The 14,085-nt window shown below is 42.0% G+C and overlaps 1 protein-coding gene across 13 annotated transcripts in view; it reads right to left on the reverse strand.

Moving 5' to 3' along the window:
* The window catches only part of CD44 (CD44 molecule (Indian blood group)), an 83,176-nt gene that overhangs the window by 10,468 nt on the left and 58,623 nt on the right, over positions 1-14,085 (reverse strand). For 5 of the 13 annotated variants that reach the window (XM_012649616.1, XM_012649613.1, XM_012649612.1 and 2 more), the window contains 6 exons: positions 12,916-13,044; positions 10,790-10,891; positions 8,949-9,038; positions 7,891-8,097; positions 4,809-4,874; positions 1,175-1,246 (listed from right to left, as the gene is read on the reverse strand). In XM_012649616.1, coding sequence (XP_012505070.1) covers positions 1,175-1,246; positions 4,809-4,874; positions 7,891-8,097; positions 8,949-9,038; positions 10,790-10,891; positions 12,916-13,044 — 666 coding nt within the window. The remainder of the gene's footprint in view (positions 1-1,174; positions 1,247-4,808; positions 4,875-7,890; positions 8,098-8,948; positions 9,039-10,789; positions 10,892-12,915; positions 13,045-14,085) is intronic. The other 8 variants (XM_012649618.1, XM_012649617.1, XM_012649614.1 and 5 more) reach the window with 6 other exon arrangements.

The raw sequence follows: 14,085 nt of genomic DNA on the forward strand, positions 1-14,085 counted from the left end.
GACGACTCAAATAAATTCAGTTGCAAAGTGGGTTTATATATCTGTGCAATGAATCGGGGCTTGAGAAAGAAGGATGGCAAGTCATTCACTGTCCCTTTCTCTTTGGAAGTCTTGGTTTTCCTCTGGTTTCCTGCTCGGCACTACCTTTGTCTCACGTCTACCTGGTTTAGAGTCAGGGGCTGAGGAGGGTGGCAGGAAGGTACCCTTGCTGTCCCCTCCTTTCCGCCCCTGCACACCCTGGCCCTGGTCTCCAGCCCCGAGATGTCCCACATGCACTCTCATGAGAGCTGAGAATCCTGATGCCTGATGACAGCCAAGCCTTCCCTCCCCTTCCCCCTCCTCCAGGGCAGCCCACCCCTCTTTCCATCTGCTCTGTCTTCCGGTGCGCCCGGGCAAGCTGTGACAAAGCAGCAAGGCCACAACCCATTCTTCTCTTTCCCCAGGGGTGACTCACTCTGGAGACCCCTGAAGAAAGGAGAATTAGAAGGGTAATTTACAACCTTAGGGGAACCCTTTTTTTTTTTTTTTTTTTTTGGTAATTTCCCTTTACGAATGCTCAAATTTGACCCCAAGCCAAATAAAGATTTTACATCAAATGCCTGAAATCTTGACGCTCAGGACAGCCAGGTGTCTCAGCTCCCTCACTGCACATGGAACACTTTCTCGGAAAGTTTCTTCTGTCTGGATCAGGAGACAGACCCCCGACAAACACCGTGGTTTGGGGACCTGAAGAATGTTCTCACTCTACCAACACAAATGGCTCTTGAAGCTCCTCCCCATCTGCAATGTGAGAGGCAAATTACATGCTTCACCCTGACCCCAGAGATAAAGGGGAAACTGGCTTGGGACAGGAAGGATCTGGGTATGACACGGAGGCCCCGGCGATCACTCATCTGAGAAGGAAGCTTTAGTACCTAACACGGCACTTCTTTGGGACAGGTCTGAATATGAGCTTAGCCAGTCTAAGGGACCCAGGCAGCAAAGAGTATTCCATCTTTTCCTACCAAGAGGCTGTAGTATTCTCTTCCATCCTTTAACTTCCAAAAAGGAGCAATAGGGTTCAAACGTTGGGCATTTAGGAGAATGTGCTTTCCAACGGGTCTCTTCTTCCTTCCTGGGATGTTCTGAAAAACCTGCTTTCAGTACCTTTTCTGCTTCACAGTTCGAAACTCACCTGGAATTTGGGGTCTCCTCACAGGACCTGAGGTTGTGTTTGCCCCGCCTTCTTGACTCCCACTTGAGTGTCCTAAGGGGACAAAAAACAATACCTCTCAACCAGAGTTTGGAATGCACAACCGTGAGTTCCCCACAGAGCAGCACAGAGGCCCCCTCCACACGTCTGAATCGCTGAGAAGCTATTCAAGGATTAAAGCCACAGATGTTTATAAAATGTTATGTAAAAGATATTCCCCTCAAAAGTTCCATTTGCTTCAGGCTAAGGCTTGAAATGTTAATCTATATCAAGGAACATGAGAATTCTCAGTAGGGGTGTTGTGCAGTGTTGAAGGCTTTGGGCTCAAGAGCTGGGCAGCTCTGGATTCAACTCCTTCATCTGTCTCTTGCTAGCCATGCCATGTGTCCTGGGTCAAGTCACCCTCTCCAAGCCTTGGTCTTTGTCACTCACAAGATGGTGATAGAAACAGAATCCACTTCATCATAATTTTACAGAGGTTAAAGAAGTTCACAATAATGGAAGTCGTGCAGTTTTCTATTTTTAATTTAGGATGTTGCTACTCAAAGTGTGGTCCCTGGACCAGCAACATAGACATCCCTTGGAAGAGTGCTATGCATGCGGAATCTCAGGCCTCCTCCCACACCAACCAAATCAGAATCTTCATTTTAACAAGCTCCCTAGGGAATTCGTGTGTTCCATAAAGTCCAAAGAGAATCTGAAAATGCCATCTAGTATCATAGAAGCCAACATCAACACTAACAAATAAGGGTTTGGGGTGGGCAGTGGCTTTTCCTATGAAAAACCACCCTACTAGAGTTCCTTCTGATATATCACTGAAACACATCTTGATGGAAGAATCAACATTTTGTACTGCTAAAAACAAAATAAGGAAATGAACAAAAAAGACTCAAACCAGAAGGATCCCAAGTCAAAGGCTCCCTAAAATGAGAGTGGCGTCATGCTTTAAAAGGAACTTCTGAGACATCTTGTGAAAAGACTCCCCTAAAGTGAAGCTTCATGGATTTTTAAAAATTCTTTTTCCATTGCTTCAAAACAAAATTTGGAAATGTCTCACTAAAATGAACTTTTTCCCCCTAACTCATGGGAACCTACTGCAGAATCCTGAAGATCACCAAGAGGAGAAAAAAAGCCCTGGGACGTCTGTTTGGCTAATCAATGAATGAAGATGGTGAAAGCTTTCCTTAGAGAGTCAGACTTCAGACTGTGCACACTGAAATCTTGATTACAGCGGTTATCTGGGGGTAGGATGGCTCTTAAGTATGCAATCTGATGTTTCGTTAGAACTCAAAAGAGAGCAAAACAAGTTCTTACCAGACGTTTGGCCATTTCAACATACCCCATCTCATTTTGACAGCAGCCTTTATTTCCCAAGTCTCTAAAGGAGTCCAAGGCACTTTCCCTCCCCGCCTTCCAGTGTCCTTGGTGGTTGGCAGGTTTTCACCTGCACAAGTCATGGGACATTGGCCAACTAAACTGGAGATCTTTGGCCTTGAAAACCACCTAGGCGGTACAGTCACTCTCCCCGGTCTCTTTTCTGACTCACAGCAGCCTTTGATATTTCAAAGAGAGGCCATTAGTGGATCATAATCTCTTTATTTTGATTTTCCAAAAGAAGTGCTCCCAGCAAGGAAAGATCTGGGTGTGTGTACAACAAGATGAAACCTCCTGTTTGAACAATAGACACCTGCAAAGGAGTCGAACAAAAGGGCCCAGCTCCCGCCCACCTGATTCTCACTTCAAGCAAAAGCCCGAGAAGATGGACGGGAGACAGCAGGCCCTGCCTTGGGCCCCAGACATCCACAAGTCCAGCCAGGGTAGGACTGGCCACAGTGACAAATTCCCCAAAGAGAAGGGGCACTTGATATTCCAGTTGGGAAACGAGATCCAATCTGAGACGTGTGCACAGAGATCATTCAATGGCTTCCACTGTAGGAAAGCAGGCCAGGACGAGCTTCTCAAACTTTAATGTGCATTCAAACCACCTGGGGACCCTGGGGGTGGGGTCGGGGAGGGGGGAGTCTGGTTAAAATGCAGATGCTGATTCAGTAGTTCTGGGTTGGCCAGAGATTCTGCATTTCCAACAAGCTCCTAGCTGATGTCTGATGGTTCAAGAACCACCCTTGGAGTAGCTAGGTTCTCTTGGTTTCACAGAGCATGCCTTTTAATAATAACTGCCTCCCACTTCCAAAATACTGATATCCTGTGTTCTTCACAAGAACTCTAGGAGGCAACCGAGGCAGGTGATCTGATCTCCTTCTTACTAATAAGAAAAATGAGTCTGGGAAAGGTGAAGCTCCCCGTCCAAGGTCCCCAGTGAACCTGAGACCTCTGTCTCTATTTCAGAGGCATTGCTAATGAACGCCTACCTCCTAGTGCTCCTATGACATAAAGGGTTATTCTCGAAGCCACCAGGCAAATATTCATCTTCATACTTGCTTTAAATGTATAAACATTTAAACCTGATGGTGACCCTCACTCCAACTTGGGCATTAAAAAGGGAGGACAATAATGTATATGGATTAACTGGTTTGCATGAGGTCACCTGGATTCGTGATGCCCCAGGAGACCACAGTTAAGGCAGAAGCTTTCAGTAGCCCCAGCATTAAAGGTCACTAGCAAATCTGCCTCATGCCAGACTTTTGCTGCCTGGAGTAATGTTTATAGGGGTGTGATCTGAGTCACAACAAACAGGAATCTGTTTACCAATGCATACCTGGCAGGGACTCTGGTCATTATGGAATGCTTTATCCAGACTGTAATTATAAGAAGTGATATGAGACCCCCAGGCCTGAAACCTGGCTCCACTACCAACTCTGCCAAGCTACTTACCCTCTCTGAGTCTAATCTGTACTATGGGGATAAGAATAGTACTTATGTATGTCACAGTGTTTGTAGGGTGACTAAATGAGTAAATATTAGATTCATTCTATGAGCTTGCTGATACTGACTATTCTTGACCTACAGTGATCGTAGTTTCATATGGTCCAACCTACTACAGGTAAAGTATTTGGAACAATGCCTCTGGCACACAGTAAATTCTCAATAAATTCTAGCTAATATAGCACATGCTGGGATTGTGCCAAATGCTTTACATGTGCTCTATCATTTAGTCTTTAAAACAATGCCCTGAGACAATTATTATCATCCCCAGTTTATTAGCGAGGAAATTTTGTCTGAGACACTTTAAGCGTCTTGCTCAGTTCATACGTGGAGCTGGGATCAAACTCAGGCCATTCTTATTCCAAAATCCATGCTCTTAATCATTCTGGCATAATGCAATGTTAAGTTGGGACACTGCTTGAATTCTTCCCAAGCCTTTCAGATACAACACTTTTCTCCAGAGCAGCAGTTTTCCAAGTGTTGTCCCTGTCCCAGCAGTATCAGCATTCGTATCAGGGAACTTATTAGACATGCAAATGCTCGGGTTCCACCTCAGATCTGCTGAATCAGAAACTGTAAGGGTGGAGCCCAGCAGTGTGATTTAATAAGTCTTCCCTGAATGTATGACAAGAAAGTTTGAGAACCACTTCTCTAGAGGCACTGACTCATACTTCATTATGATCGTCAGGTTCAACAATTATGACAGTAAATGACTAAAGCGGTTCCCACTCACCAGCTGATTCAGATCCGTGAGTGGTACGGCCGCCCCAGCCAGAGTCCATGGACGGGTCTTGGTCTCCTATAATAAGTAATCGAGGAAGGTCAGGACTGTGCATTTCCACACTGCCATCTGCATTTCCTTATGTTTGCATTTGCATACAGCCCATCAAAAGTTTATAGACTCTTAAAGGTAACTAAAAAATGATGGCAAAAGTGCCTTGAATGGGTCTGTGATATTAATTACTGCCAGGCTGGGCATGGTGGCTCATGCCTGTAATACCGATACTTTGGGAGGCCAAGGTGGGAGGATCCTTTGAGGGCAGGAGTTTGAGACCAGCCTGTGCAGCATAGTGAGACCTTGTCTCTACAAAAAATAAAAAAATTAGTCAGGTGTATCCTGTAGTCCCAGCTATTCAGGAGGCTGAGGCAAGAGGATGGCTAAAGCCCAGGAGTTTGAGGCTGCAGTGAGCTATGATGCTGTCACTGCATTCTAGCCTGGGCGACAGAGCAAGACCCTATCTTAAAAAAAAAAAAAAAAGAGGAAAAAATTACTGCTCTTCTGCCCTTTGCTTAATCCACTGAGGAGTAGGCTAGAGCTTTACTTAAGGAAATCAGAGCAGTAAGAAGGATGACCATAGGAAGTTTGGTAGAAACTTAGGTTTGGTAGAAATCCAAAACATGTGGCAAGGAACACTTCAAAAAAAATATTATGATGTTTTTGCAGGTCTGAGGTTGAGACTAGACATTGTGTATTTTAAATAAGGACTATATGAATTGGATTATAAGAAATGTGATCCCTGGAAATGGGTATACTCTGTCTTAGGGCATGAGACATTTAAAGAGATTTCTCTGAGGCAGGAAATTGGTCTGCAATAAAAAATTTGGGGATTGAATGACATAAAGATTCAAAGAGAAAAGTTGACTACTTAATTTGAGAAAAAAAGAGTTTGAAAATAAGTGAAAAGAATAATTGGTGAGATGATAGCTAATATGTAAACAATGTGTATCTGTGTATTAGAGTAAGTTTAAAATACCATTTTTCAAAAGTTAAGTCTATTCAACATGAATAGTTAATATAATCCCATCTTCTCAAACTTCCATCACCAGAAGGCTTTAGATTGAGATAAACGCATGAATTGCTACAAATCTAAATCCACAGGTCAAATCTTGAAGCCAGCATATGGAAACTCCCTCCCCTGCCCTTATTTTTCAGGAGTATACTGGAATCTTTCTTTTTTTTTAATCACAGGACAATGGTTTCATACAATGGCTGTAATCATCCATTCTGAAGGAGGCTGTAGGAAGTGTATACAGTGACCTGCTCGCCACCATCTCCTTGATGAGAGAAAGTGCAGGTGGGTGATCTGTACTCACTCGTATAATTGCATTGAGGAGACAGGTTGCTCTGTGCTTTGGGTGACAGTTCAAATAACTGAAAACGACATTTGCTGAAGTGTCACCCCCATGCTCCCACTACCAAGGTCACCATCACCAACCCCATCACCATCATTGCCACCACCACTGCCACCGCCACTGTCACCGCCACCACTGCCACCACAATTCCAAATGCTTTAGTTCTTAACGTGAAGCATCAAGATTACTGAGAAAATGTATTGGCAGAAATGAGACTTATATGAGTGTTTTAGAAGAAAACTGAAGATGAGAATTGGGTCACTTGATCATTTAATCCATAGAGAATCATGAAAAATCCATCCATACCACTGTGGAATAGAGAAGGAATCAGCGTGGGTGAATATCATATCGAGTTTGTATAAAGCATTTTATTTACTAACAACCTGATGATGTGAGCCCTCTAGGATACTATAACTATTAAAATTGTCATTTAAAATTTAAATTCACTAGGTTGCACACCATGCCTTATTTTGCCAAGAGAAACGAGGCAGTGCTCTAAGATTTATTTTTGCAGGTGAATATTGACGGTGGTACTTGGAATGCTTAATAAATGAGAGCAGGACCTTGCTGAATAAAGAACTAGCAAGTGTAAGGGGCTTTGTTTTGCCAATATCACTGAGGTCAGTATTTTCTTAAATTGTTTTCCTTGAAGCCCTGAGGTGAGCAGCCCAGAGGAAAGAAGACAAGTCTGTGGTATTCTGGATTTTCTGTCCCCATCACAATTGTCATCTGTTTTATATATTGGGTTCTTATAAGGTACCTTTGCTTCTTTTTGGTTTTTAATGGGGGAAAGGATCTCTGCTCCAAAAAATAAATACGTAAAGTAGTCACTAATCTCTAAAATGCCTTAGCGACTGCATTAAGAAGCACTTGAAAAACCGGTATTAGGAGGAGAGAATCAGTTTTTAATTTCTTCACCAGAGTGGGCATTTCCCAGTTCCCCTTTCTCAGAGTCAGTTTCCTAATGCAAATGGAGCAACGAAGAAAAGCAGAAGTAGAGAGGATTGCTTATTTGAAGGAAAAAAAGTCTCATTCGGGGTCCATGTCAGACTTAATTGAGTAAGTCATCTTCAGTCATCTCTGCCATGACAATAAGAGAAGTGGACCCTATTCATCAGTAGATGATTACGTCATGAAGTTTTAAGTGTGTATTGGAACTAGAAGAGGTTTATCCACCAACCCATCACCAAAAGTAAAATTGATCAATCCATCACCAGAAATAATTTCAGAGCAAAGATACTAGTATATGAAAATTCTTTGTAAGTTGGATAAAACCTTATCAAAAAGCCAGCATATATTCATTGAATCAAATGAAATTGCTAATATTCAACTATTTTGATCTACAAAATGATCAATTTCATGTGGTCCAACTGGATATATCACAGGATCAAGAACAAGACGAAGCAATTCCACCATAACAACCACCAAGTTGCACACACACACACATACACACACACACACACACACACGATTGGAAAGTACACTGGCAAATGGAAGCATTATTTTATCTAAAATAGGTCCAAGTTTCCTTGCACTAGAATTGATGACTAGGGATGACAGCCATTGCCACATCACAAACTAGTCTAATCACAGCCTATGCAGACAATGCTCCCTGTGGTATGGAAGTATATGTTGTCTCTCTCTATAGAGAAAGCAGACCCGATACCAAACGGCCAAATTACCTGAGAAGGCGTGATCAAGTTTAGAGTTGGAATCTCCAACAACAGTAACTTCAGTAACTCCAAAGGACCCAGTCTTAGCAGGGGTCACAGGGATGAGGGTGCTGCTTTCCTTTGTGTCTGGATAATGAGGTGTATAACCTTCCGGTAAAGTAGTTGAGCCTTCAGAAGGATTTTGACCTCTTCTTCCACCTCTGACATGATTCCTGTCTGTGTGGAGGTGGAATCAATGATAAACCCACATTTATAAGATTGCCACCCACCATGTGCTCATCTTCAGAACATGCCATTGCTGCAAAGGCTTTCCACTTGTTATCCACAAACAAGGAGCAAAGGATGGTGAAGTTTGTCACACTGTTGAACAGAATCAATATTTTGCAATAGACACAAGCTGGGCGTCACTCAACGGAAGAGATTTTGATGATCCTAATACCCAGAAGAGGCATGTGTTGCAACATCTGCCTGGGTTATTAAAGTAAGGCTTATGCCACTACAACTGTGACCTTGAAGTCAATTCAGGTACTAGATAATCTTGAGCTCTTTCTCAGTTGGATCCACCTTTGATGAAGTGGAGGAAACACACCATTGGATTGAAAGGTAAAATTACGCTGCCTGCAACTGGAATAGCAAACGCAAGGTTTCAAAGACCTGAGGCTACTAATTTAATTATTATTTCTTTTGCCAGAAGGGAACTCCTTTTCAGTCACCAGCATCATGGAGTTGAGGTCCAGAGGACAAAGGGCAAAATAACATTAAGGTAATCTTATACCAATTATAAATTATATATAAACAATCCATTATTTTTAAACCAAATCACTTAACTCGACAGCATAAGAAACCCAACCTTTAAGAATTATAGTTTTCACTTAATATACAATATTTTCTAAGAGGTCTATAAGGCAGAAAAGTCAGAGAACCATCACCAGATACACCTTTTGATCAAAAGTAACAGCATAACAGCAGCCAACTGGGATGCACCTCCACCAAAGACACTGCAAAAGCACCCATAATTTATTGATTTTTAGTAATAGCTGGAGGCCACTGGGCTTTATAATCCTTACTGCTTGATGTTGGAGAAGAAGTTGTTGGATGGTCTTTGTCTTCTTCCAAGCCTCCATGTGATGTAGAGAAGCTCTGAGAATGACTCTGCTCTGTTTCAATAAGGGATGAATCCACCATTAATTTGAAGCCATGATATTAATCCTGTTATCTGCTAATGCAGAGGATATAGCCATAGCAGAGTCAGATGGGTAGGTACACAGGAAGATCAAGGTCTGTGCACAACATTCTCCTCTGATTGACAGAAATATGCAGACGAATTCTGTTTTGCCCCTAGTTGGCCCCTAAGACCCTTGTTTCTCAGTATAGTCAACAAAGGTAAAGTGGCAAAGTGAAGACTGAGCTAACACTTTGTGTACCTAGATCATCCTGGCCCAACTGCAGTATTGCTCCCAGTCACTTAGGAAAACCAGAGAACATAGAGACAAGGAAAAAGGAATGTCCGAATTCCAGTATTCCCATCAATAACCAAGAGCATCTAACTGTGGGTCAAGAAGTGTGACTATAGGGAAAATAAGCACCATGATAGCCTACAGTATACCATAACCACACACAAAAAAGAAGCCCATCTAGAATGACCCGCTCGAGGAACTCAGATCAAATTTATACAACGAAATATTTACCTCCCTTCTAAAGACTATTAAATTAACAATACCATTTTACTCTATTATTAAGTTTTTGATCTCATCTGTGGATGGGGATTCTCATCATTGCTCCAAGGAAACGCTTGCCTGGGCAAACACAGGGCCCTCAGTGACATATATCAATCTCAGGTTGAACCATTGCCCATATCTGAAATCACTTTGACTGTCTGAGTTTATTTCTTTTGTGTTCTTCAATGAAAGGGACTGACCTCTGAGTTGCAGGTGCAAGAACTTCATAAAGCACACTCATAAGCCATGTCCACCACCAAATAAATATTATAACCAGGAGAGAGACATTCACCAGATCTCAAACCCGACATTAGAACAAAAGCCAATAATGACATAAAATGGAAATACGGGCCTATTTGCAAATCCTTTGATGCTTAACACTGTGCTATTTATATTGCTGACAGTCAACAAATGCTTGCTCACTTCTTCCTTTGTCTAAAGAGCTCCTATGAAGGACTTTGCCCATTACATGTAGTAAGCAGTAAAACAGGGCCCTCTTAATTCTTGATTTCTTTTATATTCTGTCAAGAATATGAAGTTATGAATGACTCTGGGCTAATCTCTAGGATATCCCTGCACATATAGTAGAAATTAAGTGTACTATAAGTTTAAACATTGCTTCCTACCATTTGTTTAGTGATAGAAAGAGATATTAGCAAATGTTTCTTTTTTTATTTCCAGGACCCTGCCTCCTTTGCCAATTGTCAAAAACATGCCTTGCCACTTCTCCATGGGCGGATGTGATTTCCCTACTCTCTATGATTATCTAGCCCCAAAATGTCTTTTTACAACCATGCAAGGAATCCTACTCCTCTTCTGCCTTGACTAGAGAAAGGATGAGAATTGAAAGGAGATGGTCAGTTAAAATATAGAGGAACCACTGTCCTGGCTGTGGTCAGGTTTCACTGCTAAAACTACTTAGAGAAGGAAAAGTGAGTTGAATGGAGTCCCACATCCTTTTTTGTTTTTTTAAACATAAAGTCATCGAATCTGGGAGGCCCCAAGAATGAAGGCAAAATCAGGTTTAAAGAACCCCACAAGAAATATAGGCAATGAAGACAGATTTACACTCTGGGCTGAGCTGAGCTGCATAACACTAAATACAATATTCACCACCACCAAGCTCTACATCTTGGCCAATGGTAGCAAGAGCTGAAGCAGGAATAAGCAATACAGGTTGTCATCCTTACGCGTTGTCATTGAAAGAGGTCCTGTCCTGTCCAGGTCTTCCACCAAACCTGCGTTTGGATCTGCAGTAGGTTGAGGCATTGTACTATGAATGGAGTCCGTATCTGAAGGAATTAAATCAATGTTATTGCTTGATTTCCTAAGCCACTACCTGAGAGTGGTTTATGGTCTATAGCTGAATTATTTTTATATTCAAACCTGAATAAGAGGAAAGAAAGCACATACTGATTTATGTCTCCAGAATTGGGATACATTATTGTGTCTTCAAAAGAGTATTGCAAGAACTGGATTTCCTTTAAGGGCTGAGTTGTACGAAAGCTACAACTTTTGTTTGTGCTGAGTCTGGAAGGACTCTACGTGAGCACATGATGGGACTCCCAAGCCTTGCAGAGAGACAGAAACATCGCCTTTCTTATACACACCTGCAATCTGACACTGGAGAAAAGAGAAAGATCCCTGGCTCAGACACTACTTTGTCACCTCCCCCTTATAAGTCATAAGGGCTTTCTTTTAATAGCTCTTCCTTCATTTAGTCCTTTTTTGCTTCACAAAAATCATCATCCAATACCACTTAGATGGAGGCCACAGCAAGTACACAGGGGCAAGATATAAGAAGCAGTGGATGTCACTGAATTAGTCTTCTCATGAACATGAGTAGGAAGAGGTCTTTGGAATTTAACAAGTACAATGTTGACTGGTGCTGAAATTTCACTGAAATATTTATAAATGTTATTTTTCATAGTTACCACAGACCTATTCTGCTGAAATAACAAGTCCTGAGTGAAATGGGGCCAAACTATCCACGAACATCATCAGCATTGCTGGCTCTCCAATTCAGCCAAAGCCCATGCACACTACTGCCTCTTGGGAGACTTCATCAGTTCCAGATGACTCCAGGGGGAAGTGTTGGAATGTTGGGCACCTACATCTGCACTGCAGCTTTAACATGCTAAAAGAAAAGAATCAAGATCTTTTCCAGCCTGAGCAACATAGCAAGAACCTGTCTCTACAAAAAATAGAAAAATAAGCCAGGTATGGTGGTGTGCATCTGTAGTTCCAGCTACTCGGGAGGCTGAGGCAAGAGGATCGCTTCAGCCCAGGAGTTTGAGGCTGAAGTGAGCTGTGATGATGCCACTGCTCTCTAGCCTGGGCAACAGGGTGAGACTCTGACTCAATTAAAAAAAAAAAGATCTTTGTAGGACAAAAATGTGGCTGACTCTACTACCCCAAATTTCAAAAAAGAGGAAAAGCCAGCTATCCCAAATCAAAACTCCAAATGGGTATTCTCCCAGAGAAAAGTCCTGCCTGCCTGCCTGATGATGGGTTCTAGACACTTGTGTTCTTCTTCCCTTATATAAGCAGAATCCTTCAACTGGTATCACACCATTCTACAGTTGACGCCAACTGTACTGCCCTTGATACATTCATCAATTTCATGAATCTCTTTCTCTTCATCAATATGGAGTCTTAGTATTGATTCTCACATTCTGGATGTCCTCAGAGCCCCCAGGCGCCTTGTGCATACACATGAGTGCTGGGTCTGCATGTGGCACATCAGTCACTTAACATAATGGCCCTGACCTAGCCACTCAAACACATCTTCCTTTGTACAGACAGATCCACTCACTTTGACATATTCATTCCTCGGCTTTTCTTCATTCATGCTTCTCCTTACATGAGTCTCCTTCCTAGAAAAACTTCCCTCCACTTCCTTTCTCTGACTATCCAGGATTTTTTTTCCCATTTTCCAAAAACCAGATCCAACCCACATTTCTCTGATGCTCTTGGGGGGTGTGGGAGGGTTCTCTGAATTTCTTTAGCATTTATCGTTGGCAACATTCATTTCACATCTATTACTTACTGCCTCACCATTGTTAGGTATATTTTGATGTTAAATGTTTTCTTTTGCCAAACCTCCTGCTAAATTCTTTGCTTTCCGCTCAGGACTTCCTATTCAGATGAACATGCATATCATTTCGACCAAGAAAACTAATTTTTGAAGAAACCCCCAGTCCCTTAGAAAAGTAGATTGGTCTAAAACCAAAGGCATATTTCTACATATTTCTAGAACAATAGTCACTTGGTAGGTTTCAAAAACATAATATATAAAAAGTTCAGAGGCTATTACCCTTCCTTCTTTCTGTTTGATGACCGTGTCCCATTGGATGTGTGATTGGGTCGAGGAAATCAGTCCAGGAGCTGTCCTGTTGGCTCTGTGTTGTCATTCTTTGACTTGGATGGTTGGTGGAGGTTGAGGCTGTTGTGACCATGCAGTTCAAGCAATTGTCAATGTGTTAATGCACACTTGGCCAGGGAGACACTGATTTTTTTAAAAAATATCTTATGCTCTAAACAAGACAACGAAACCATCTTCCTGGTATAGAGGGCAAGGAAGTTGCATAAACGCAGAATGTTTTAGCAGGTTTGGGTTCATTCATGCTCATTTTCTTAGCAATCAGCATGTGAACTGGAGGACAAAAGCACGAACGACTTCTGCAGTGGATAGAGGATGAGTTATAGACATCAAGGGAAGATGAAGGAAAAGTAGTTCTTGACTCATGCCATGCTGCCACAGTCCCAAAGGGTGGAGGTATAAGAACCTGAGCACATGATGTCGTTCTGAGACAACCACATTCCAGCAAAATGCACACGAGGCTGGTAGTGATCTCAGGAAGAAATCAGGTAGCAGCTTCTCACGTGATAAACAAGAAAGTCAATGCCATTCATCTCAAAAGCATGAACGGAATCCATTAGAAGCATTACCTTCTAACAATGGGATTCATAGCATAAATGACATGTAAGAATGCAGCACGTTGCTTCATTCTGAGCCAATGGAGAAGGATAGGTAAGAAAAGATTACAATAGTATCCCCTTAGCAACAACCACACCACACAGCCAGTCACTGAATCCACTGCTCTGCCAGTAATTCATTCAGAAGTTGCCATGCACTGGAAGGACATTATGCATTATATTCTATATTGCAAACGGAAACATGGAAATATTTCTCACTGATGCCAATTGAGAATGTGTGATCCACATTCTTTACAAGGCAGGATGCATTTCAATACTTATGTCACACAGTGAAGAAGATCATGCAAAGAGTTTGGCAAGACTGAAGTCTAATTTCCACAATCCCACAATTCAAGAGTACAGAAGGTACCTCTTTGTAAATATAACAAAAATACATTGTACACTCAAGGAGAAATTACCAAACAGACATGATCAAAAGGCCAAATGACATCAGATAGGTGTCATTTTTCTCCTAATGTCTGGCTCCATTTCTTTAAACACTGGGGTT

Source organism: Propithecus coquereli, unplaced genomic scaffold, assembly GCF_000956105.1.
Source record: "Propithecus coquereli isolate 6110/MARCELLA unplaced genomic scaffold, Pcoq_1.0 Scaffold30, whole genome shotgun sequence".
In the NCBI taxonomy this organism is placed as follows: domain Eukaryota; kingdom Metazoa; phylum Chordata; class Mammalia; order Primates; family Indriidae; genus Propithecus; species Propithecus coquereli.